The sequence below is a fragment of the Crassostrea angulata genome, chromosome 5 (genome assembly GCF_025612915.1).
Source record: "Crassostrea angulata isolate pt1a10 chromosome 5, ASM2561291v2, whole genome shotgun sequence".
NCBI lineage: Eukaryota > Metazoa > Mollusca > Bivalvia > Ostreida > Ostreidae > Magallana > Magallana angulata.
The window spans coordinates 2,520,522-2,547,863 of NC_069115.1; the positions used below are offsets into that span (position 1 = coordinate 2,520,522).

Below are 27,342 nucleotides of genomic sequence, written 5' to 3' on the forward strand. Positions count from 1 at the left end.
GTTTATATGTGAATAATGTATGGTTTAGTTTAAATATTCACTCGCCGGGTTTTTTGCTGCTGGTAAACAATTACCGTGCCGGATAATTATGCCAATGCCAGGGTGGCATGTTTGCACTCATCTAAGGTGCATGTTTCGAAAAATTCAAATATGCCATATGATAGACCATTGCTTAAAAAGTTTATAATCACTTTTGTTATTAATGACCGGAATAAAAGATTTTCCTGTAGGAATTTAAATTCCGATTAGATTTGAACAAAAGTCCTATAGGATTTTAAAGTCCAATAGGAAATCTTAATTTCTTACAGAAAGACTACCTGTCTGAATTAAATTTTAAAAAAATCTGATACACGTCTCAACATTTTCATGCTGTGATAAGTAATCTACATAGCACGTTACAGCCACTTCCTGTGTAAACAAAACATTGGTTATTTCCTCCTCCAATGTCAATCACTAATATCACTATAGTTCAGAATTCAAAGTTTCTAAGCTTCTTTAAAAGTGAATGAGATGAATACTCTTCATTTTTTTTTCGATTAAAATTTAATGGCGATTGATACCTGCTTTGCCACACCAAACATTAGAATTTGTTATTCATAAATAATGCATTTAACCTGAGAGTTTTTTGTCCTTGTATTTTACTAACGATATTGTTCATTTGTAGATTTATTGTTGCTTAATTGCAAACATACTATTGCGTCATGTATCTTCATCGACAAAGATTTCAAATAGAACAAAAATACATTAAATATGAGTGTCAAAGAAACGCGAAAGCAAGAACATCTGTTATATATATATATGAAATTCGACATCAATATACTTTGAGATCATCAGAACTGTTTCGTAGTGGCTCAATTTTTGAGATATTTGTGGATAGCCCTTTCTCAGAAATTTACATTCTCCACAAAACAAATTTGGAAAGTGATAGTTTTCGAAATGAAACTGAAAACCTACGTATCAACGAAATGACATCCCCACGAATTAGCACAAAACTTACAATCCTCAAAAACTGACCCCCATGGATTTGAATGATTCCAAAGTAAGTTGCAAATGTTGTTCAGCTCTTTGTGTACATGCAAGATATTGTTTTATTCAATCTGCATAGAGTCAGATCATTGATTGGCTCCTTTTTTTCTACTGTCGCTACACGAGGATCTGGAGAAACCCCGCGCTTGAAGTGACCTCCTGGTAAACTTTGATTTATGAAAATGTTCATGTGTTATTTTAGCCAATCAGAACAAGTATTAGATGGTATGTTTGGATTTCAAAGAAAAAATGGAGTCGTATGACGAAACATCGGCACATGTTCCTCAACCTTCCGGTATCAGCAAGTTAAAGACGGAGCATTGGTTGACCTTAGACGACCTAATGGAATCCAATGATCGAACTGGCATAACTTAAGAAACACGAAACCGAGGAATGGAACAGACAATATGATTAATCAAAACAAAGTTCACCAGGAAGTATCCTCAAGCTATGTTTCTTTAGATCGAAATATAAGAAGTGGATTAAGGATCTGATTTTAATCAGATTCTTTTTTATATGTTTTTTATTATTGACATATGATAAGCACATTGTAACCAAACACAAATACATACACAAAGTTGACGTTTCCGGTTGACCAGAACATATTTGTATATACCCGTACAAGCTTATCTTGTGTACATTTGTTTATGTATTAATGGCGATGAAATAAAAAATATATTCAAATGGGACAGTTTCATAAGTTCAGAAACACCGGTATGTTTCGTAATCACAATTACGATAAGCATTGCTATGAATAGAATCAAAAATATTTGTCAGCAATGACCAATGCAGTCGGTCATGTTGAGAAAAACACCAGTCTGAATTCACAAACTTTCAATACGTTTGGTCATTTCGGTAATCAATGACATTTCTCGATCTGGAATAAAGGAAAATATAATATGATCAATCTGATATAAGTGTTGTGAAAAAAAAATTCAATGTTGTTCTCTAAAAATCATTCATGAAAATTGGGCAGGTGACTACTGTAATTAATTAGTCATAATTGATTATAGTAAGTACTTATAATCGGCATTAATTAGTATTTAAAGAGATCGTCGATTGATTGCTTCATGGATTAAACCATTTTTTTTATTGTCGTAATAGTTATTTTTTCAATTTCTTTCCATTATATCTTAAGTCAGAATTTATTTGTATTATTGTTCAAATTATCCGAATCGTTCATAGAAGTTGTCTAAAAGTGTTGACGATTTTATGGTTAGCTAAAAAATGTCGTTCATCATTTTCATTCCATTTTTCCATGGAATATTGTGGCTCACTTAAAAACATTATCAGGTTTTATTTATATATAAATCATATATATATAACATAAATTTCGTAATGTCGCCTCGCATCGACTAGCAGACAGACAGAAAGACGGAAAGAGATAGATAGATAGATAGATAGATAGATAGATAGATAGATAGATAGATAGATAGATAGATAGATAGCCAGTAAGAGGTTGTTCGATTATTTTTGGTCTGTTGGATGTTTATATAACTGTCTGGCGTCATAGACAATTAAATAAACTTGCTCTAAAGCAATTGCCTCTAAAAATATATGATGTAAAGAAAGGGTCTTTTGCTCTATTCATAAGAAATAGTTAAATAATGATCAATTGTAACTAAGTTTTCATTTAATATATATCATTTTTTTCAATACATGGTTATCAAATAAATAAGGTCATAAAATAGATTTAAGGGACTTTTTTCAATACTGTCTCTGTCTAACAAGACAATGACCTATGATTCACTAATTAAAAATAATACAAAGTTTGCTTCCCGTTTGTAATTTGAAATTAAGGTATCTCACTTTTCACGTTTTGTTTTCATTGCGCAGATGTTCAATATATTTTAAAGGAATGTGTTTTCATTAATTTAGACCTCACATTTAGATCAATTTTCATAACTTCACAACATTCATAACGAAAATCCATTTGAATTTAATAAATAAACAAGTTTTGGAGTGAACTATTTTCTAATACGGAAGGTCTTTAGTGACAAAAACAAGCAATTTTATGAATTTTCAATATACTTTTCTTTTTATTATACTTTATACATTATTCACTTTTTTAACATTTGATAGGTTTGTGACATGTTCTATAAGCCCTGTATGACTCGTATAAAACTAAATTTTGAGAGAGTGATAGACGTTTAGCATAAAATCATGCAAATAAATAGAAAATGTGTGAATTTTTTTAAGCCAAATTTTGCGCGAAAATTACCTCTGAAGCCATATATCTAACGTTTGACATCACTGACACCCATGTTTCATGTTGTCAAAATGATACTGAATACATATAAAGGCAAACTGGATTGATATTATAAAATGTTGATATTCAAAATGTTTTTATTTCAAATCAAATTGTAACTATTATAGAAATTGTCTATTTCAGGTGCAAAAAGGCTACACAAAAATTTATGCAGCCTCGTACAATTTTTTTTCGTAATTTCTCTATTCAGTTTGACCATTGTGCATAATTAAAAACAATATTTAAAGAAAATAATTTGCTAAATCAAAAATACTGACAACAAATCCTAATCAGGCTGAAATCGCATTTAAGGTGCAAAAAGGTCAAATTAAATTGGCCATAACTCAGAGAAATGAACACTGACTCAAATAATCTTTGGGTTTCTCAAGTGTGTTTTGTCTACTGGAAATGTTGTTTGAAATATAAAAGCCTCGGCTAACGCCTCGGCTTTTATATTTCAAAACAACATTTCTCGACCTCGGAGGTTATTCTGCAACATTCACGAAAAATTTGTACTTTATTTTTTTAATATATCATTTCAGAGATAAACCGATAATTACTGTCTTCCCACAAATGTTTTTTTAAAAATAATTTTATTTTTAAATAAACATTTGTGGTAAGACAGTACACTTAGTCTAATGGTAAACAAAATTCAACTTAAATTGATCGAGTATAAATAAATTACATAATATACTTGTAACGCAATTATTTTCAATCGATTGGAAGAAAGATGTGACTGAAATTAATTAACAATCTCTTTTTTTAAAAATAATAGCCTAAGGACATTCTTCAAAATACTTGTTATTGATTATGTATCAATTGCATTTTTGTACTTGTGCCCACTGAAGCTTTTTGTCCATGCTTGATAGATATTCAAAATAATGAGAGAGAGAGAGAGAGAGAGAGAGAGAGAGAGAGAGAGAGAGAGAGAGAGAGAGAGGGGAGGGGGCTTTTCAATAGAGGCTCACCATCGTAGAAAACAACCTCGCATAGGTTGGTAAAATTTGCTGACACTTTGTGGTTCAAGATGTTTGCAATCTCCTCACAGAACTTCCGGGCCTGGCTGACCATGGTATCCTCGTTAACGCCCGCCCTCTTTGTTTTATACATGTCATGGATGCACGCCACAGCGGCAGGGTACAGACCGACGAAATAGTGCTCCTGGAAATAGGCCAAAAACAAGATTTTATCTTTGATTTACTCACAATAACATTTTGAAGCTGATCTTTTTTTTTAATGGATAACACATACAACATTTCTATATTGTCTTTTTGTCTGCAAAGTAAAAAAAAAACAAGATGGTCTTCAAAATTTTAACTTTCTTGTATACATTAACAAAATAATAATTTGAAGCTGAGCAATTTTTTTTGAAAGAATGGATAACAAACACAATATTTCTTTCGAATATTTTTGTTTGCTCAACGTTCTAACAAAGTGTTACAAATGCGTCAATTTTTAAGAAAAGTAAACTATCCTTTTTGTCAAACAAAATTCTACTCACTCTGCCATTATTCTCAAATTGGTACATATCGAAGGTATATTTACGACCACTTTTGTCAACATAAGCGGGGGGCGTGGTGTCCAACAACTGAATGCGTGGCTCTTTTACAGTCAGAGTCTGGTTGCACTCGCATGATTTCGGAACAATAAGGTATAGCTTTTTCCGACAAGATGTTGGACGCTTGTTGTGTTTCTGTAAGGTTTCCGCAATAGCATGCTCCAGTCCTGTAAAGAACAATACATATTATTGAGAAGATATGTGCGTTTAACCTCACCAGACTTGTGAGGGACTTTTTGTTTATATAAAGAATATCATTGTCTCCACCATTCATAAAATACTTAACTAAAATAGTAAGGTAAGCATGAACATTATTGCATGCCATCGCCTCTCTCTCTCTCTCTCTCTCTCTCTCTCTCTCTCTCTCTCTCTCTCTCTCTCTGTGTGTGTCCGTGTGTGTCCGTGTTATAGTATCTGACAAGGCGTTTGCAATAAAACACTGATTTCGAAAACGTTTTTGTCTACGCCTGCCATTTATCAATGTCATAAGATTTAAATAATTATGTTATAAAACAAAAACAATTAGATATCCATGAACAATTAATAGGAAAAAATGCTGAGACTATTGTTTGAACTATTACTTCATCCATAATGAAATTAATTTGCATAAATATCATAGTTTGAAATTAAACGCTGTATTCCTGTTGTGTTACATGTTGTTTCCTTTATTCTTTTTTTATATAATGGTTTATCATCTGATATGTATTCGGACTTATAGAGTAGACGAACACCTGACCTGGCATGACTTTCTCCAGATAGTTGACTGCATAGTTCCAGGCGAGCACATACACCACGTCACCAGCCGGAAGTAGCGACTCTGTCTCAAACGGTATGGTGTTACCTGTTATAGCATACAAGGTAACATTTATTAGGTATTTATAATAATTTCTGATAAGATGAATGAGATGTCTTTCTTTTTGTGTTGTCGTAGTATACACTTTCAACATTGATTTACTGTACTGTTAAGTTGCTGAACAAAACATAATTCACTGGAATTTCTAGAGAAGAGAATTTTTTTAATTCTTAAAAATCACATTCTGAACACTGTCATAGACATATTATGATGTAAGTTACAAATTCTCAAGGAGAAAATTGCTTGTTTTTATTTTCTTTTTTATTTGCAAACCACATTTTTAAATTCTTAATAAAATATTGAATCATTATTGGGTTTTTTTTTTAATTTGAATTGAACTCATTGGGTTCTTTTTAACGCATAACAGTTTGACTTACTATTTTTACCAAGGTAGCCAACATATATTTACCCTTATTTTAAACGTTCCTTCAATTGTAAGTCTGTTTAGATGTTTAGCATCTTACATCTAAATATTATAATACATCTGTTGTACCTTTAATTGTTTGGTGGAGCCGATTCAGATATTCTGGATTGTCTGCAACAGTCAGTGTCACCATTCGAATAACTTCCGGAACATCTTCGTATGCAGCGCCACCTGTTAGTACTGGTATCATACGAAGCTCTTTCTTCTCCAAGATATCCCCAACCAGCATTAAACAGCAGTGTGCAAACACAGGGTCTTTTAGGGACGTTTTGCTTAGGATGGGGATTATCCAACGACAACGTTTGATGACGTCACTGATGTTTAATATGCTTTGTCCTATTCTATCATTCCTCATCAGTTTTACGCCTTTTCCCTCGAGAAAATGCGTGATTTCATCGCTTGTGTTTTCATCACCTTCGTGAATGAATACAAAAGCATCGAATTCACATTCAGCATGCTGAAAATGTTGTGGTGGAACCTTTTTCTATAAATAAAACCATAACAAAATATCAACAAATACTATCATTTTAGAAATGTTAATTGTTGTGCAAATTTATAAAAATGTACAATGTTTCAAATGTATTATTTTTATGAATTTATTTATCAGTCAAGCTAATTAATTAAATAACAAAATTCATTAATTGACAAACCTCATTTGGTGAACATAAATCCTTTTTCACTTCATTCAATACCACATCTGCTAGAACAAATCCACTTTGTTGTTCTATAATGATAAAGAATTAAACCAAAAATAACCACTAATTATATAAGTTGTTCTTTGAGTAACCTTCATGATATACATCTATTTATAAAAATGAAAATTTTAAAAAATATTTAGATATGAAAACGATTCCTGCTGTGACTGACAATTGTCTTACATTGATAATACAGATATCCAATTTGTTGTTGCTTGGACTTTGGATAGTTGTGTAAAACAGAATTATGACGTAGGCATGTCTATTTCATTGCTGGCTATTGAGCCACGACTCTTTGAAATCAACAAGGTTTGTCTGGCTTTTGAGCTAAGGATATGCAATCTATGCCTATTTCACTCGAAACCAGCGTCATTTTTAACCTGTTTTGACGCAGCAAATAGATATTTATGTCCTACGGAAAAACCAAGGTCTTGTTAAAATGGTTCTTATAAAAACCGGGCAATGAAGGACTTTTAAATGGTTTTAGTTCTAATTCGTGTATTAAATGAGGCGTCCGTTGGTCAAAATGAAATGTGGTTCTAGGAGCATGGCAAACACGGACCTCCACAAATGGAGGTGTAAGCTGCTGATCGGCCATACCAAACGTTTTTTTTCAAAATATAAACTTAAGATATCTACATGTATATGTTAATTTAAGCTAATTAAATGACCAACCACTTCTTATTATTGCTGAAATACCACGAAATTACCATGGTACCAATTTTCAATTATTCAAAATAAATTCAAAAGATGTTTTTTTTATCATTTAAAAGTTGTCATTTTATTTGGTTTTGGATAAATAAATATAAACGTTGCGAGTGATTTGATGTCACAGGATGTTTTAATCATTTTTAAATTATCGGCCTTTTGTTATCAGGGCGACATACCGAATAAGACAAAATTAAGGCTGTTCCCTGTCCCCATTGTTAATCATTTATTAATTAAATGTGAGAAAATCTGTGGCCATGAGACAGTAAAGTTCACGTTTTTAACACGTGATTTGAGCAGACTACTAACCATCATACGTGATGACCCGGGCTCTGTCATATGTCTGTGGAAAACTTCTGTCATCCAACAGTCCTCCCAGCGTGTAATAAAATCGCTTTATGTGCAGTTGTAAATCGATTTCTCTCAGTTTTTCCGTGGTTTTACTCTCAATCATTGTTTGGATCCCAGACAAGACTGCGGGGATTTCCATCAGGCAGTAGTAGACCTAGATGAAACATGAAGAATAACTTCAGGTGGCTCACTTCACCTGAACTATTTTCTGAAGTCAGTAAAAAATGACTTGAATATATATGATATATATAGCTCGATGAATAAGAAATATATGTCAAATGAGTGAAAATGTGCATTCAGTAAATGTGATTCGGACTGATGATCTGCGGTTAACGACACTAAGCTACTGACGATATTCAACCAAATCCATTGTTACAAACAATTTAACAATCTAGAGACGTAGTGTTTTACAAGAGGCCCAAGGGGCCACATCGCTCACCTGAGCAACAATGGGCGTTCAAAAGATATTGTGCCATATGGCCCTCGGTAGAATAACAAAACAAAAAAAAATATTGTAAAGTATTCGAATTTTACACTTATTTTTGCATACACGTAATCTTTGACATTGTACCTTCATGAAATACTGTTTTTACACAGAATAAGAAAATCCTATGCCAGATATAGAACTAACTATTTGGTAGGAATACACTGTTATATAACTTCTAATTCCCTGTATTTTCGTTCTGCCCCCCTCCCCCACTTAATAAAGCGATCAAAATATATGAGAGCATATAGGTACATTTTCTTCCTCAACTACTTACTAGTTATTGTATTTTTTTTCAAATATAATAGTTATTGTATTTTATAAAAAAAAATCCTAAATGTATATATGTGAAGAAGAAAATTGCACCTCAATGCGCTCAATTTCTCAAATTAAATATATTCAACACTTAATTTGTCTTCTCCATTATAACTAAATGACTCTTGTTTACTTCGCGTAAACTTGTGACTTTTATAACTTTACTCACACTTGATTGATGAATACACTGGAATGAAAAATGTTGTCACGTGACATGTTAAAGAGCTATAAAAATCAATGTTACCATATTGACAGGCACATCACTCTAATTTACTATGGCCCATCCATTATTTTCATTTTTATTCAAAAATAACAAATGGCTACAAACCAGGATAATTTTCCGCTGTAATATTTTTTTAGGAATAGCGATAATTCTTTTATCCCCGCAACAGAAATGTGTCAGAATTATGGAAACTGTTTTAACGATGTTGTTTTTATTTACTCACATTTCACATTATTCATTGTTTAAAGAGGGTGCCCCAGAGAGTAGTTATATACAGCATATCATTCTTTATTTCTTTTGTGTACAAGTATTTAACATACTCTTATTCATATAGAATTTCTAATGATCAACCAAAATTTCAGCGTCAATTGTAGAATTATAAGCAAGATGAGCTCAAATTTTTGCTAGGTTTGAGTCATATTTTGTTCACATGAGTTTATTACATTCATGCAGCTTAAGATTTTTAACTTGGTATTTCCTATTCGGCATTTAAAATGGAAAAAAAAAATGAATGGCCTCAGATCTGTGTACAAACATAGAATTGTGAGCAAATCTCTGTATCTTGCTTATAATTCGAAGCTTAACACTCAAATATCGTAAGTAAATAGAAATTGTAAACGATTAAACACAAGAAACATGCACTATAACAAATAAAGAACACAATTTATTTTTCAAAATGAATCATATACATGTATATACCTACATATTTCCGTCAGCAATATTAAACTCTATCTTAACTGAATAAACTCGAGAAAATGCCGAGCATCTCAACAAAACATATTGCATTATTCAACCATTACGCAAAAGATGATACCGAATTACCGATAGCCTAAATGAATTGCATTTTTGTTCTTTCTTAATACATCAGATGTTGCTTAATTTGCGCAGGTAAACAGTAAACTGTTTGATTTACCGAAGTTTCTGTTTGATTTGATACGTAAAAATCAGGAAATACAAGCGACAGTTCCCAGGTTAACGCAAAGCATAAATGAAAACGAAACGAAAATCACAAGCTTAAACCACCGTCATATGTGAAAACTGTCAACGCATTGAAATATTTAGCCTCAATTTATTTCACAAAATCGGCATCAATGAATTTTGCATGTTTCAAAGATTCCCCTCGTACACGAACTGTTGCACAACGAACAAATTCATCATTGTCAGATCGACCCGTTTATCATATAGTGTCATGGCTGCTTTAAACAAAGAACCTCGTTATAGAATTATGGAATACGAGTCTTGGTAAAATGGGTATACATGCAAACCCGGGCCGTGGCAAAATAAAAACCGGGGCAGATCGGCAATCGTCAATTCCAAATACGCATTATTTTGCAGCAATACTTACAGCGAATACAAATATACTGGTCCATCCAATTTCCTGAAATTTTAATGAGATTAACAGATTAATAACTGCCAATCTTTTGTTTTGCCCAGGTCAAGTCTTGCCTACCCATTTTACCGGATGCCGAGCCCGAAGCTATTAAACTGATTGAAACACGCCTTTCCTTTATTACTATTTTCGTAATAACTCAGACTTGAAACAGAATTGATACTTAATTTTTGCAATTTATATTTTCCTACCCATAAGGATTATTCATGCTAAATTACGTTGAATTTGCCACAGTAGTTCTTGAGAAGAAGATTTTTTAAAATGCACCTCCCTTCTTTTACAGTTTTGAGGTTTTCTCCGGTTTTAATGAAAATTTTTCTTTCATTTCTGCAATTTATATTCATCTTTTCATATGAATGCTTTGAGCCAAATTTGGTTGAATTTGGTTAAGTGGTTTTAGAGAAGAAGTTCAAAATGTGAAAAGTTTACAGACGGACAGACAGACGGACAGATGGACGACGGACAAAATGTGATCAGAATAGCTCACTTGAGCTTTCAGCTCAGGTGAGCTAAAAAACTATAAAGTCTAGGTTTAATGAGGTACCTAAAATAATGCATTACCATTTTTACGCTAATTCTATAAATATCCCAATATATAGCAATAAGTTTTTCATGTCTCAATGAATGTGCTATGAAAAGTAATTATCATGGAGACGAAAGGATCTAATTTCGCTTATATACAGACAAACATGTTCAAGTTCACACCTACTAGTATGTCTTTCATTTCGGCTTTGAATCATTGGTTAGATTCCTAACTTTTCCTATCTTAGATTAACTTCTCCCCAACAAATTACATTACTTAATACTGGCATTCAGGTTTGCTCAGACGACTGACGAGAAAGGATAAGCCTATGAATTTAATTCTTATATATTACCTTTTGTTTTTTACATATCAAATTTTAGGTCCTCGACAAAACAAAACACTTATTAGGTTTGTTACTGACCGTTTACAGAAATTTGTGGGGTCGGTAAAGTCAATAGAAGTCGTCAGTAACAAACCTAATAAGTAATAATGTTGAACGAGTTTACAGTATAGTTTGATTGGCACAAATTCAAAACAATTCCTCTTTACCGATCCATCGGTGTCTTTGATTTCATAAATGGACATTTCCACCTCCCTCTTGTTTCCTGCCCGAAAATATTCAATCTTTGAAGTTTTCCATGGCATCAACCTAATGCGCTTCCCTAGCTCGTTTTTCGGAATGTCTTCAATGATTCTGGGACAGTTACATCTTTCGGGGACAAGTTCGTACAGCTTTAACGGAAACCGGCTTGGGTCTAACTTGTAATATTCTGTTTCTTTAATCAGCCTCTCGATTTCTGAAATTCAAATGAACTCTCAGAAAATACTATGCAGTGGCTTTTAATAGCCGCTTTTTCTAATCTGAAAAAATCGGTTTGTGATACAAAAAATGAAAATTGTAAAAAAATACTTGATTGTTGAATTCTACTTTTAAAAGATAAATCACGTTTTACTGAAAGAAAAATTCGGTAACGGAAAGCTTTGTTGAGAAAAGGTGACATCCTTTAAGATTGAGACAGTCACATGATGAGTAAAAATAAGGGAAGAAAGTACAGTCTTCTATAAGCTATCTTTAATTTACTTACCTGGAAGTAAATAAGATAATAGCCCCGTGTAATGGGACCAGACCTGGGCATGCGCAATGTTTCCAGCGGGCTGTATGTCCTCCATTCGACTGGTATCTATGACCAAAAAAAAACAACAAAAACATGGGGGATATGTAAATATGACAATGAATTAGTCAATTAACCAATCAATGGTTTTATTGATAATACTTAAAAAATTGATATTGTTTATATAACTCGTTTAATTAAGGAGAAATACTAACTTATGCGCTTTGATTCCAATTCAACAATGCTCTAATTCTGCCTACCTTGAAGCTTCCTCACCAATTCGTCCAACTTCCCTTCATCCTCGCTCAGTTCGGTAAAACTGCTGAGGTCTACCCTGGGAACTACATTTAACATCTCCAAAGCCTGAAATTATTTATCAATACTTATCCATAAGTATGCTACACTACACAATGATCTACATTAAAAATGTTACATAAAACAAATAAGTCAAAAAATTGTATTTAGTTCAGTGTCTTTACCAACTGAAACTTCCATTCCCGAGACGCGCTAATCTTCAGAACCACGAGAGACACGTTGTTGAGTCTGTAGGACTTCTCCAGCGCTAGAAGTAGTTCCAAGGTGCACCAAGAACTGTTGTTGGAGTTCTCCGTCAAAAGAATTAGCGCTTTGGAGCAATCCTGGACAGCGCCGCTCCTGCCACGAACAAGATTGGTTCCCGCCAAAAAATCGGCCTCTGACCGCACCGTTAGTCCTCGACCCTCTAGCCTCGCTCTCAATGCCCCTTCAGCAAACCGTCTCTCTTCTGGCGACTCCTCCGAGTATACGAGATACACCTCCGACCTCCCCCTGCCGTTATCCATGATTTCTAGGATAAACGATGTGGATTTACAAGATAATCATGCAATATTTTTATCTAAAGTTAGTTCCTCTGTATGGTGTGGGACGGTGCACTCGTTAAAGATTACAGAGCCCACATTTTAAAACAGGTAACCCTCCACCTTTGACAAGTTGTCGATGATGCTGCGTGTCTGCATTTATACTTTTTTGACCCTTCGTGAAGTGGTTTTGTTTTTGTGGGTCCATTATGATAAGCATGTGCTCAATGGCGCGTCCAAGTCATACAATGGACACCGGGTAATTTATTTCCATTTGTATCCACCTTATATAAGGACCCTCTTTACAATGCACATGAATAAAGAGATCTATTCTTATGGTTTGCTTTACATTTAGAAGTATATATATATATATTAAGTAGAAGCGAATCTAGGATTGTTTTCACGTCACTGAATGAAATTACTTAACATATGATAATGAGTTTACTAGCTAAATGGATGGATAAAGGGATTTTCTTCATGTTTGCCTTATTAGATACATGTAGCTTAAAAGTCTGAACTTCCCAGGGACGACGGCTCACCCCCCCCCCCCCCCCCAGATCTGCGCACGGTTATTGATAAAAGGCTGATAAAGCTAGGTTATACGATACGAACGTTTTCAGAAGTCGATTGTTTTCTGACTTTTGATGCATGTAAAATGGATTTAATTAAACATCGGGGCAATTGAATAACATAAGGTTGATTTGTTATCGATTGAAATATGTAAATATTTCATTTGACTAAACTTAGGTAAATGACTAATAACTACAATGTATATGTTCAAGTAAGCAAAACTGCCACAAGACAAGAACTTCGCTTTTGTTTTTTGTGGGATTTTTTTAAGGGGGGTGGGTAATTATTTTTTTTTTGGACAAGTGTTAATCTTAAAGTAAATTTTCGTTAGCCAACCATTTAGACTAACGGCTGACTATAGAATTGCAAGGCGTACATGTATCACAATCCTTCAAAAATCCCGACCGGGTATATCCGTAATACAACATAACCAGACAAACATTTGACGGGGACCATAAAGCTCATTGTAGGAACCTAGCGTGTCATTTTTAAACCTCTTTTCATAGGACCAATTAATTCGTAATACGGACCAGCCATTAATTCAAAAGATAAAGATTCCAAACTCCGTGTATTTGTGTGATCATAAATATATTTACATAAAAAAAATTTAAAAACCAAATCATAATTACCTTACTTTCGGTTTGCTACTTCATTCAGAATGTTGCAGGTCCTTTGTTGGTTTTGTTATGCATGTATTTTTAGAATTCATAAATTGATTTTTTACGGTCTAGTAACTCAAGGAGGAGAACTCTGGTTGTATGTATAGCTTGGTCAACATGGGGACTTGAAGCAGCCCCCCCCCCCCCCCCCTCCCTCCCCAGACCATCACCTCACCCCAACCAATCCTTTCTTACTGCTTGTGAGGGTATTTTATGTCACCCGCCGACCCCCCCCCCCCTCCCCCCCTCCCATTCTCAGTCAGCCTTGTATCTTGTTGTAATGTTTTTACTCGCACCCATTCTCTGTACAATCTGCTCCGTGTTGTCTAGATTTCTACCTAATATTCCAAGAAGGGTCGTTTATATAACCTTTTGATCTTTACTGTAATTTAGTTTTAAATACACACATTTTTTGATAAGTTTCGTTAATCTCAATGAAAGATAGTAAAAAAACAAATCGGTTTTGAAATCAATTCTACGTGGGTTTTAACTTTCATTAATAGATTAAAAGGAGGGGTAGATAATTAATGGGCGTGTTTTTCTTCTTTTTAAACAAAAGTTTAAAGTGAGATATTGCACTATGTATAAATAATTCAATATGATAGAACATATTTTTGCCCATATTGGACAAACTGAAGCATATCATGATTTTAAATACCAGGACAATAAAATGAAATCAATTTATTGACCAATTGACCGAGGGGCAACAAGATGATCGTACACTCATCCTGCATGTATTATTTAATGAAAAATAAAAAGATGTATATAGACATTAATTACAAAGATATAAGGTTTAAAAATGATATGCTTTTAGACCAGTGAGCTGATTTCGAAAATAAAGGATACGGTGCGTTCACATAGGAATCTATGTTTACCACAAATGCTATTGTAAATATTGGTATGATAGTGGTATTTTCCTGATGTACGGACTTCATCAATCACGGGACGGTGCTCTAGGCCATGTTACAAACTGTCTCAAATGCTGATCAAATATCTAATGAAGAGAATAATGTCATTTTGCAAAGGTGTTGCAAAACAGTGGGACTATTTCCTAACGTGAAAAGGACTTTTAAATATCCGTATCGCTTGAGAGCCACGTCTAAATATAGACACATTACGTAGACGACTATATTTACATAGCGGGTATGTTCCGTACGGAGGGAAAATAAACGAATATTTTACGTGCATTTCTATCGAACACGGCAGCTACCATATACATGTACAGTTAGAAAGATAACCATATACATGTATTCTGTATTTGAATGTTAACATATATCAATTTGATCTCTACTGTTCAGCGTGTTTAAAATATTATTCTTGAGATACATGAATAAATCTTATTCTGGCTCTATAAAACCGTCAGAGTTGTAATTATAATCATCCTATGTTTCTATAGTAAATAAACGCTAAGTCTAGTAAAAAAAAAAGTACAAATTTTTCCGTACATATTTTCAGTAGCCTATTGTTTCATCACCGATTCAAACTTTCTAAAATGATTTTGTTTGTTCTTAAACAACCTGTACAATTATGTATCTTTGAAATCAGCATACCCGTTTATTTCATAAAAAGGGTGAAAAATCAATTTTATACATAGATGCATACTAAGTACATTGTTTTAAAATTTCTTGTTCCGAAAAAAAAGATTTTCAAGTTTATAACGGGGACTTCACACTTAATTTTGAAAAAAAAAAAATAAGCAGGCATGCAAAATATTACGTTAACAAGAGTTTAAATTACTTTATTCTGACATTCTTTATTTATCTCTATACGTACATTACCTTTCCATGCGATTAAAAGAAATAAAATTGAAAAAAAACAACTTTTTCGGGATTCGAACCCAGCCAAAAATATAAGACACGGTTTTAGTCTATTCTAACTGCGTTACCACTCGAAAATTAGCATAGGAACTGCAACACCTTCTTTTGAATTGACTGGGTGTGTGTAAATTCAAAATTCTCAACATGACAATGATATTTAATATAAAGCATAAAAAACTTAGACCCCCCCCCCCCAAAAAAAAAATGGTCTTTCTTTTTTCTGAATTCCTTCTCATAATTTAGAGAATAGTGAACGCCAATGTTGTTAGTTATAAATTCATGAGAGCTTTTTGATTCGTTACAGCTAGCCTTTCTCGCCTGTAAAAAAAATTTTGTATTGAGTTGAAAACGTTTGACATAACGGACCAATCGCAACTTCTCGGGCCTTTCCGGCAAGCTCGGAAAAACACCTCGAATGTATTACCTAAGCGTCCATGACAACCCCCTTTTTATAAAACTTGATAATTTTTATAAATTCAACACATTTTAAGATCTGTTGAAATGTGAGTTACATTCTATTAAAATCAATGATATACCCTAAAATATACCTCAGAGGTGACTAACAATGCTGTCTAGCCGATATTTATTATAATGGGAAGCCGGACTCCATTTTGTATAAAATTCTAACATCCGGTGATGTTAATACATTCGAGGTGTTTTTACGAGCTTGCCGGAAAAGCCCGAGAAGTTGCGATTGATAACGGACATCTTGCCTTTAGATATATGCAAATTTATAGACAAACATACAAGAGAAGAAAACACAGATGTGGATTTTTCTAATTCAGAGTTGTCGTTCTTTTCTTTAAGATAATAGAATATTTTTAAATGGAATAAGCGCACACTTTTAATTATAACTAATATACAATGTATACTTAATTAATCTCTGTAAGTAAAAAAAGCCAAGGGTATTTAATTAGGTTAACATTACGTTGTATGAGGAATGATTTGGTACTCTTTTCCATTCTAAAAAACACCATTTTCCAAACTTACTTCGATTATTTTGTGTGCTATTAAAATTAAAAAGTCTGATTTACCTTCAAAAATGGAGAGTTCCATTATATCGCAGCATTGAATCACTGGAAGCCTGGTTCAGTTATAACGAACATTTTTTTTTAGATAAAAACATGATTTTTCATGTGAACAAAGTTACTAAATCTAGTTAAGGAATGAAACGCATTTTATCATGCTTTTAATACGTTTTTCATCTAATAAACTGTGGACGTTTGAACTCGCTTACCTCTACGGAAAAACTTATACTTGTGAGAAAAATATTTTCTGCCGATATATTTGACTACTAGTATCTTCTAAGCCTTCATCCTGGAAACGGTGAACTTCTTGTGGAGCTAAAATCGCGAGAAAAAAATCAGGAATACTAGTTTCGGGAATATACTGCGATTCAATAGAACCCGCGATCACAGGTGCTTGTGGACTGGACCGTGCACTACCCCCCCCCCCCCTTTTTCTATATTTTTTTTTTCAATTTTTTTTTTATTTCATTTATTAATTATCATTAACAACCCCTTATATATGTCTCCAGCCGAAAAATAAAAGAAATATCACGACTTGGTAGCATTTTATAATCATACTCGTTTCCCCTATATATATAAAGAGAAACGAGTGTGATTATAAAATGCTACCGAGTCGTGATACTTCTTTTATTTTTCGGCTGGAGACATATATAAGGGGTTGTTAATGATAATTAATAAAAGAAAAAAAAAATTTGAACAAAAATATAGAAAAAGGGGGGGGGGGGGGTAGTGCACGGTCCAGTCCACAAGCACCTGTGCCCGCGATATATATAGTGATAAGGTAGTATATTATATAAATTCCGTGCGGTGATCATGAGGTTTATTTCAATATAAAAAGATATATCTTGGGTTCTTTTACGAAATGTAAACCCCTGGAGGAAAAAAATAAATATATAATTCCATGACTTTAAATTAAGATTCATGCACGCACTTAAAGAAGACCACTGCAATGCGATCCGTGTAATCCGTTCACGCAGCACGTGCATGGCGAGCCGAATGGCTGAGCTTCAATGATGACCACCCACTGAGGGCCTCTAGCCGCACATGCATTCCCCGCCGGCGCCCCATTCCACACGTGCAGCGTGTCTGGAAATAGCGATAACAAACCAAGATGGAGAGAGAATCACAAACAGTAAGTAAGTCCTCTGCAGCTTCTTATATTTGTCTATGTGTATAGCATGTTTAGTACAATTATTTTCTTACTTTAGATATTTATGCCGCCTGTATAATGAAGTATGAAATACTATGTATGTGCACATAGCAGAACTTTAACAGTGGGTTTTTTGAAATTACGAATGATACATTATCCTGTGCCATGTTCACAGGTTTTGAGCTTTTGAAATGTCCGGCATGTCTTTTTTACGGGGTAGTGATGGTTCATAGTAAACTGATTTGACAGACATTGGTATGAAAATTAAAAATCAGCACGTTCATGTAGTTGTAATGGACGACGTAGTGACATTCCCTACACGTTTTATAATCACCAGATACTTAGCATCGCAAGGGGGGGGGGGGGTATTCCCCCTCTCACTGACAAAAAACATTTTTCTTTTTTTAGCAGAAAAATGAAATAAATTCAATTAAATGGGAGTTACCCCGCCCTCACTTGTCAAAATTAACCTTGGTATAGTAGCTTCAAATACTTGGCTTCCCCTTTCCTTAAATTAGGATTTAGTCTGCACCCCCTCCCCCTCTTTCAAAACCTACGTGCCTGTGTGTACATTGATGTATTGCATGGGAGGGACAAACGAGGGAATAAACTATTTTTTAACTTGAGTTTCTTTTATCATACTTTTTCATGTTTTTCCTTGATTTTCTTTAAGTGTTGTACTTTAACGTTATATGAACATGAAAAATAATGTAACATGAATCTCCACAAGGGAAAAATAAAGAGTTTTAAAATGAGCTAACACGGAACAACAAACAGCAGTTGATAATTGCCATAGATGCATAATGTAAACATGCACACTCCATTGTTGTGGCCTGACATTCCCTTGCCCCGGGGCATCGGCCTAAACATAGCATTGTAATGGTGTCTTTCCGCAATAATAGGTATTGACCTCACTATTTGTTTTACGTCTTATCCTAGGTGAGCAGTTCTGACGATTTTTACCTGAGCCGGGATAGTCTCCCCTGAAACCGATATGTCGGATATCTTAGAGATATCCTGATATCTAAGGAGCGATGTTGGGTGCTGTTGATACCCTCCCCCGGGCAGTGACCTCGTGCCGGTGTCGATATCTGTTCGTCTGTTTGCTGGCATTCGTCGTCACGCAGCTGCTGATTTTTGGCGCCATGTTTAACCGGAAGTGTCCGTATGTCTCTTGGTTATGGCGGGGGTGTTCCACAAAGAAGCCCCTGTGTCCCCTGATTTCACCTCACCTCGGTCAGTTCACTGTTTACTTAATTGAACACACATCACTGTGGTTAAATGGTTCAGTTGTACACATATATATAGAGCAGGCTTTAAAGATGATAACATAATATGGTGTGTTTATTTTATAAACATGTTTATGTGAAAGGATAACAACTAAAGATGCAAACAGAAAAACAAACCATCCTACCCATTTTCATAAATATTTTTGATGAGCAAAAGAAGGGTAAAAAAAGTAGCAAACAGACAAAAAAGTCGCAATAAGTGAGATCGGGTCTGTTCAATTTGATTTGTTTTGACCCTTGTCTACGTCATGTAGTTGGTGGAGTGGAGGTTGAGACGTCAGTCCCCGCCTGGCAGACGATCGAAGATAACTACCCCATGCTACAAAATGGCGGCCGCTACCAGCCGCCCGACTGCGAGGCTCGCCACAGGGTGGCGCTGATCATACCCTTCCGAGACCGCGACATTCACCTCAAAATTTTCCTGAATAACATTCACTCTTTCTTGATGAGGCAGCAACTCGATTATGGAATATTTGTCATTGATTTAGTAAGTAAAATGTTTGAGTTTTTGAATACTGATTAACATTTATTTAAATAATCAAATATTTATCATAATGAAAGATGTAAGTATTTCAGAGATATATATATATATATATATATATATATATATATATATATATATATATATATATATATATATATATATATATATATATATATATATATATATATATAATTCTGATGTATTTATTTATACTAGTGCTATTTAGTGAATCTTTTATGCATCTTATGTGCCTGATTTATAAACAGTCAGTTAAGTTATAAAAATGCATATCGTTATTAATTTTTTAATTTGCTATGGGATGTAATAAACAATGGCTCTGTAAAGACTGCGTTGCTAAATGGATTTTAAATTGATTATATTTTAACATACAAAGTATTCTAGACATTATTATTGAAAAAGAACAATTTTCTCGAAATACGATATTGGTATGTATTTTGACATAGATTAACATTGTCTACATTATAACACACGAGTGCAGGAAAGTGCGACGATATAGGACGCTGATGTGAAAGTTGCAATAAGATTAAATATATATAAATGTCAATTTTATGCAAAGAATTTGATCGAAAATATAAACCCCGGAAATTTTTCTTTGATTTTAATTCCCATGGGCTTACGTTAAAAATCGGAATAAAAACACAGATTTCTTCTTTTTTTTTTAAGTTTTGACATTTGCACCCTTTTTTAATAAGGTAAATAACGTTCATGTAATTTGTTTAATTTTTTGTTTGTTTGCTTTTAGGAGGAGAGTATCCCGTTCAACAGAGCGCTACTGTTGAATGTCGGGTTCCTGGAGGCGAGCAAGGTCCACGACTACCAGTGTTTTGTCTTCCACGATGTCGACCTAATTCCTGAGAATGACCACAATACCTACTCGTGTCCGGAGCAGCCCAGACACATGTCTGTGGCCATCGACAAAATGAATTACAGGTAAAGATAAACAAAGAGATGAATTACAGGTCAAAATAAACAAAAACCCCGGCAGATGAATTACAGCCAAAAATAAACACATAGATAGACGTACATGTATGTCTACGGTTATTAATAATATCAATAACATGTACAAATAAACAAATTAACACTAGGTGTGTGTCAGCGATCATTGATTATAGTTAAGAAAAAAAAATTATGCCCCCCCCCCGCACAATTTTCCGCAGCAAACATTTTTCTTTTACATTATTCTCTCATGCTTGTGAAATCATAAGATAAAATTCTGCTTATCTTTCCTTCACTGCATGAAATTGTTTTCTAATCAAACATTACCGTGCATTATTGAATAGCTTTACCCTCCCCCATTTATTTAGGTAATCAACGTATCCTGTTGATAGCATTAGTCTATGAGGGTTAGCTTTTACCTCGTGTCTGCTGTGTCATGTAGTGATGTACAATGTATCTCATTCCGATAGATTGTTGTTTTGTTTTTTAAAAGGGAGGGTGTCAAATTTATCATAGAAAAACATATTAATATGTGACTTTGAATAATAAACAATTAAGAGGAAATTGAATGTGATTTTTTATGGCCAACAGCTTTTGAAATCATTAATGGCAACGTATCTCTCTTGAGCGGTATACACATTTGGTACATGTAACACATGTTACACATGTGAACACATAAGTCGATCATTATTAACTGACCTGTTTCAGACTGCCGTACACGACCATATTTGGGGGCGTGTCAGCGATGACCAAGGAACAGATGCTGACGGTGAACGGGTACCCCAACAAGTTCTTTGGCTGGGGAGGGGAGGACGACGAAATGTACAACAGGTAAATACAACAGGTAGATACAACAGGTACATTTCTTATAATTACAAAAAGTACCGGCCCTAGATACAAAGATAGGTTCAACAGGTAGATACAACATGTCAATACAACAGGTAGACACAACAAGTACACACAACAGGTAAATGCAACATATAAATACAGGTAGATAAGACAGGTTGATACATCAGGTACATGTAAATACCACAGGTAGATACATATAAGTAACTCTTCGGTTATTTGTAACCTTTAGTGTCATAAGCTAATACTTCATGCTATTCTGTAAACCTTTCATCTTTACATGTACATGTAGCATGTATGATATCTGGCGGAAATTATTTTTTCAACATGCAAGCGTGGATTTGTTTAATGGAAGCTGCATTCCCTTGAAATAGTTAAATAGAGTGCACGTGCAGTCAAATGTACTATGTTTACAGTAAACATTTTCTTTTTGTAACAGGATAAAGTACCACAACCTGACCATCAGCCGGTACACGGGGGACGTGGCCCGCTACAAGATGCTGGCCCACCGCCGGAATCAGGAGAATCCCCGGAGGTAAGGCGAGTATCCTGAGTCTTAAAATAGATCTGATCGGATTAAAGCCGAACAAACAAGGCTTACCGCTTAAGATTATATCTATTGTAGTGATAGTAAAATCAAGATGTTGTGTAAAATATTAATAACTCATGCACTGTATTTTTTTCTCAAATTCATTGAACTTGTATTATCGTATGAGCGTTGACCCTCGGTAATTTTTTTTCTGTTTAAAACCATTTTCATATGCACATGAACATGTATATATCTTGATTCTTACGGATGTAAAACTTAAAACACATCAGGATTCTTCTTAAATATACGGTTTTACCTTTAATTCAGTTTTTAAACAAAGATCCAATATCAATGACTTTTAATTTTAGATTTGATCTGATTAAGTCAGAAAAGAGACAGAACCACAGCGACGGACTCAGATCACTGGAGTACCGGGTCATTAGCCGAGTCCAGAGGCGGCTCTTCACGTACATCCGGGTCTCTGTGGACCAGAAACAGCTCGCTAGTAGATGAAACAATGGCGGCGAATCTTCTTGGCTTACACCTGAAGCCTAGCGGAAGCGGAAGTACATGTATCTTGGTATCCCCACCTTTTATCAATTTTATCTGGACAGTAAGTTGACCAACGGATAATGCTAGGGGGTTGGTGGATAGTACCGATGCGGGGACGCTTGCTGAGCTGTTGCCTCTGAGTCCTGTAGGAAAGAGACTTGAGAAGCAAACGTGTGTTCTCTTGCCACACAATTCGTTGTCTGGATCAGTGAAATCAATATGGCGCTACTTTGCGTGACTTTGTCAATTATCAAATTTATCACGGAAAAGAGTCTGTTTTATACTTTGTTAGAAATTAACCATTTGTTTAACAACAACATTCCTCTTTTTAAAATAAAGTACTTTTGATACAACCTTTTAAAATTTATATCATTATTTGTCCCTATTTTAATATAATAACACAAGAACATGAGATCAAGCTGCATGATGAAAGAGAGACATTGCACAATTTCGTCACAAATATTAACCTCCCTTTCAAGTGGGGCTGTGCACTTGTATTTGTGCTCTGCCACGTTATGTAAACGGCACATGACGAGCAACTTCACGTGATGCCCCCATGACGTCAAGGAATTGTGCAACGTGCTGGTGTCACCGCCCACCTGAATATGCGTCAGATCCAAAGGGAAAAACCAGGTGCATGTCAATGTTTTAGATGTCTAATATGAAAAATAAAAGATTAACAAAACGATTTCCGAGAAATTATATATCTAAGAAAGTGTTATAATCGTTCTTAGGTTTGATGTTTTTCTTTTCACATTATATATCTTATCAACGTGCAGTTTCTGAGCAATTCAATTTACACATGTATAACATGTGTTACTCATATGTGTAAACTTATTTTTAAATAATGTGCACAATATAAAATCCTTTTTTTTTTTTACAGGCAAATGAAAAAAAACCAGATTTATCTTGATCATGTTTCGGTTTTTGGAATTTTTTTTTACATGTAACTATTTGCTTTACTTTTGAATAAACACTTTGCAATAGTTAATTAACACGCACTTTCATATAACCAATAATTCATGAAACTCCCTAGACATATAATCATAGTTTTTCCTTTATTTACAATGAGGCAATAATGCACATGCGCTAAGTTTACAAATGACGGTGGGTAAATAACTAATTGTTTGGGGTTTTTCCTGATCAGTGACTCTTTTAAAGACTTTTGTTGACCCTGATGAGTTTTGTTATGGCGGCTGATTGTCCTTGCCCTCCATTGTTGACATAACGTGATACAGGGACCCGGAAATCCCCCGACATCTAATGGAGTACAAGTGGTGTGATTTTCGGCTAATAAACCCCGCCCTGTGTAACAGAATGGCGATCATTATCTTCAAATACTGGCGAAATGTAAACATCGGGATCGGCCTTCCGTTATCGTGACCCCGAAGCTCTTGACAGTTATCACGTGTTTATGTTTTGAATGGTGGATAAAACGATTGGCGGTAATTGGTTTGACGATGTCAACAGCACCCACAGAACACGGGACGTTACAGAAAAGTTAAGGACTGGATTTCCTGAATGTGCTTAACAATTCTGGGAAACTATTGTGCATGAAGCTCAAAAAGACTTGACCGTTTAAAATCCACCATGTTTGTTAGGATTTTCCTGTTGTTTATGCTTTCTGTTGCGATTACAGGTAGATATTTTTTATTTACAGGTATAAATAATGTAAATGTATGTAAAAGTATTTTTCAAATCATAATTATAGTTTTTGATATGCCAGATTTTCATTTTTATTTTTTTTTGAGGGGGGGGGGGCGTACAGCTTTTAGTTCAGGTTCCAATATATATGAACTGAATGTTGACAATTGACTGATTTATTTATTTTTGTATGACTTGATAAAATTACAAATAAGTTTAATTAATTAAATATTTTTCCTAACTTAGATTTTTCATTCATTTATTAAAAAAAAATATCATTCGAGAACAATTTTTCAAATTATATATTTTGAATTATGAAAACGTTACAAGATTTTGTCAAATGTTTACTTGGAGGATTATTTTTCCACCTCGGAATTATTATCTATAGACCTTTTATTAAAGATTTATATCTTACTTGTCAAGTAATTAAGAAACAATAAAAAAGAAAAAAAATAATTAAACCCTCAGGGCATGCAGTGGTTGGTGGAATATGATTGAAACAGTTGGAGTTTTAGAAAACTACATTTTGAAGCAATATGAGCTGTATTTTTTAGAATTTTATTTTGCTGCAAAAACCTGGTAGTATGCTAAGTCTGCATGTAACTTAAACATTTATGGTAAATAAAGTTTGAAAAAATCATTAATTTTTGTCAGAAGAAAAATGTCTCCTGTAAGGATTATATTAATAGCAAATCAATTATTGTACAGGACGACAATAATTCAAATTTGCTCCAATTAAGGCTTTTTTAACAGCTTTTCGCACAAAAATATAGCTTACAGAAATTTAAAAACCATGATTTTTTGTCATTGTAGTAGAAAATAATATTTTCGTAAAAAAAATTCTACATGAAAATTGCAGCTCATATATAATTGCTTTAACGAGTAGCATGTAGAGATTCCTTTATTTTGTGCTGACGTTATCCGGCAATGTGGAAGAGATATTCTGGAATAAGTTTCTTTAACTAAAAAAGCATTAGGTCTCAGATCCATCTTAGCCATACTTGAATTGTTTTAAATTTAATCGAAATATTTTATCACTCACAAAACTGTTAATTAAAATTGCTAATATAAATCCCCCTTGGAATACCCAAAAACACTGATTTTAAGCGCGACACACATTAAATTTGAACATTCAGACAGTTCAAGAATTGAATAAAACACATCTATTTATGATTATTTCTGGTTTTGTAAAACCTGTAGGATAAATAGATCGATCACTTTACGGTTGAAAAGATTTTTTTTCAAACAAGACATTTTCAGCTGCGAGGTCCGATTTAATATCAAATAATTTAACGTACGCATTTCATTATAAACGATAGTTCTGCTTAGTACGTGTATGACATTTTTGTTTACAGTACTAAGTATTGCAACATTTTTACTGATCAATTGAACCATTATTTCCAAGAAAAATAATATACATTAAACCAAGCGTATACATGAACCGCGTCATTCCACCCCATATCAAGACTCCCCCCCCCCCCCACCCCCCATCCCCCTCCCCCTCCTGGGTCGAGAGTATGACTGTATTCCGTCTTTGACATTCACTATAATGAAAAAAAAAGTGAATTAAGATTTCAATTTTTTTGGGCAAAGACAACTGTGATAAATAAAAGTGTAAAAAAAAAAAATAGTACTAATATTTCTATATAATTTTGTTTCCAATCGCCCATAAATATGTGGGGTGAAATAAGCCTGATCAATCGGGGGCGAAACAAAACCCTTTCCATTTCTAAATACATGTATGCCCTTGATGCATTGGTTTGTTTTTTGTTTTGTTTTAGTTTTTGTTTTGTGGGGTTTTTTGTGGGAGGTTTTTTGTTGATATTTTTTGGTTTTGTTTTGTTTTTTATTTGGTTTTTCATTTGTTTATTGTTTTTTTTAAGGAGTGTGAACAGATACATAAATTATTTTCATTTGCTCTAAGTATTTCTATTGTTTAAAGGAGAACGATTCTGCAAATGTGAAATGCGAAGGTCAATAACTTTTTAAGGTAATTGGTTGGTTTGGAAAATTGTTTGATACTATTATAGCCAAAAAGTCGAACCAAGCAGCTCTTATATATTTAATGGGTTTGTTTGGATTTATATTGGATGTTAAAATGTCACGATGTTGTACGGTGATTTTTATTATAACTTTACTTTATAACCAATTTATTTATAATCTATTCAGTAGAAAGTAGTCCGTCACAAATCAGCGGCCACACGGTCCTCCGTCATCTGTTCAAGCGATGGAACGAGGAGATTTTTGGATGCCATTGTTCGTTCACAATTCACTGTACGAGTGACTCCAACTGTCATGCTCACGGGCACCAGTTCCGATGTGTGGCCGACTGCTGCGGGACCAAGTGCCACGCCGTCTCAGAAAGTACAAACCATGGTTTTCGTAGATAAGGTACACTGTAGGTCAGCCTCACGTGACTCTAATAGATGGCGCTGTTAAATAGCGGGAAATAAAATTACCGGAAGAAGTATTTTTTAGCATTGGATTTTATATGTATATATTGTAAAGTAATCGTTCTGCATTCTGATTAAGACAGCTATAGATCTGTTCCGGTGTTTTAAGGTATTCATGAACAAAACAGAAGAAATTCCAGTAAGGTTAAAATATATTTAGTCACGTGAAGCTACGATTTGGGTTAGACATGGCCAGATTCCCTGTATATTCCTAACAAAAATCAAAACATATTCCATCCACTTTCATATCTTTAGAAAGCACATGTACAGATTTATAATTTTAGAGCACCTTGTAGATGAGCATGTAGTAATCAATTACCATTAGGTATTTATTTGATAACAATATATCTAAATGTAAATTGTATTGATTTCATCACATTAAGTGATAGCATTACAACTTAAGTCACGAGTAATGTCTAATGACCAGTGTTCCCACAGTAAATCTATGTATTTCTGTCCAATGGTGCGGCTCTTTCGCGGGTATGATAAGGCAACTCACAGCGATCAAATTCCTCTGATCGATATGACGTCACAATAAGCAGCATGATGTCATATTTTACTCAGAAACATGTCGATTTTAACTTTATCTCTGGTTCAAATTATAAAAACTACAGACAT

The 27,342-nt window shown here is 34.1% G+C and overlaps 2 protein-coding genes across 3 annotated transcripts; one reads left to right on the forward strand and one right to left on the reverse strand.

Moving 5' to 3' along the window:
• Nucleotides 1-872: 872 nt before the first annotated feature.
• LOC128183437 (uncharacterized) lies at nucleotides 873-14,017 on the reverse strand. Of its 2 annotated transcripts, none has more exons than XM_052852423.1 (12): nucleotides 13,951-13,983; nucleotides 12,390-12,736; nucleotides 12,171-12,273; nucleotides 11,884-11,979; nucleotides 11,348-11,595; nucleotides 7,822-8,017; nucleotides 6,760-6,833; nucleotides 6,179-6,593; nucleotides 5,569-5,673; nucleotides 4,776-4,999; nucleotides 4,243-4,435; nucleotides 873-1,903 (listed from the first exon to the last, which is right to left on the reverse strand). In XM_052852423.1, exons 2-12 carry the CDS (start codon nucleotides 12,729-12,731, stop codon nucleotides 1,851-1,853), a joined length of 2,049 nt encoding a protein of 682 aa, XP_052708383.1. In that variant the 5' UTR covers nucleotides 12,732-12,736; nucleotides 13,951-13,983; the 3' UTR covers nucleotides 873-1,850. The 2 variants fall into 2 exon arrangements, with proteins under 2 accessions (XP_052708383.1, XP_052708382.1); XM_052852422.1 differs by having other exon boundaries at nucleotides 874-1,903; nucleotides 13,946-14,017.
• Nucleotides 14,018-17,872: 3,855 nt separating this feature from the next.
• LOC128183445 (beta-1,4-N-acetylgalactosaminyltransferase bre-4-like) lies at nucleotides 17,873-22,990 on the forward strand. Its single transcript, XM_052852433.1, has 7 exons — nucleotides 17,873-17,956; nucleotides 18,910-19,206; nucleotides 19,514-19,746; nucleotides 20,507-20,694; nucleotides 21,409-21,531; nucleotides 21,986-22,081; nucleotides 22,444-22,990. Exons 2-7 carry the CDS (start codon nucleotides 19,005-19,007, stop codon nucleotides 22,586-22,588), a joined length of 987 nt encoding a protein of 328 aa, XP_052708393.1. The 5' UTR covers nucleotides 17,873-17,956; nucleotides 18,910-19,004; the 3' UTR covers nucleotides 22,589-22,990.
• Nucleotides 22,991-27,342: the final 4,352 nt, after the last annotated feature.

What these genes read in the sequence shown, in the direction of transcription:
- LOC128183437 (XM_052852423.1), bottom strand. Translation starts at nt 12,731, where the DNA reads ATGGATAACGGCAGGGGGAGGTCGGAGGTGTATCTCGTATACTCGGAG. An exon ending in GGGAATGGAAGTTTCAGTTG is followed by an intron (nt 12,274 to 12,389) that starts GTAAAGACACTG and finishes AAATAATTTCAG; the next exon opens with GCTTTGGAGATGTTAAATGT. An exon ending in GCTCCACCAAACAATTAAAG is followed by an intron (nt 5,674 to 6,178) that starts GTACAACAGATG and finishes ATGCTATAACAG; the next exon opens with GTAACACCATACCGTTTGAG.
- LOC128183445 (XM_052852433.1), top strand. Translation starts at nt 19,005, where the DNA reads ATGTTGGGTGCTGTTGATACCCTCCCCCGGGCAGTGACCTCGTGCCGG. An exon ending in CCTGATTTCACCTCACCTCG is followed by an intron (nt 19,207 to 19,513) that starts GTCAGTTCACTG and finishes TACGTCATGTAG; the next exon opens with TTGGTGGAGTGGAGGTTGAG. An exon ending in GACGACGAAATGTACAACAG is followed by an intron (nt 21,532 to 21,985) that starts GTAAATACAACA and finishes TTTTTGTAACAG; the next exon opens with GATAAAGTACCACAACCTGA.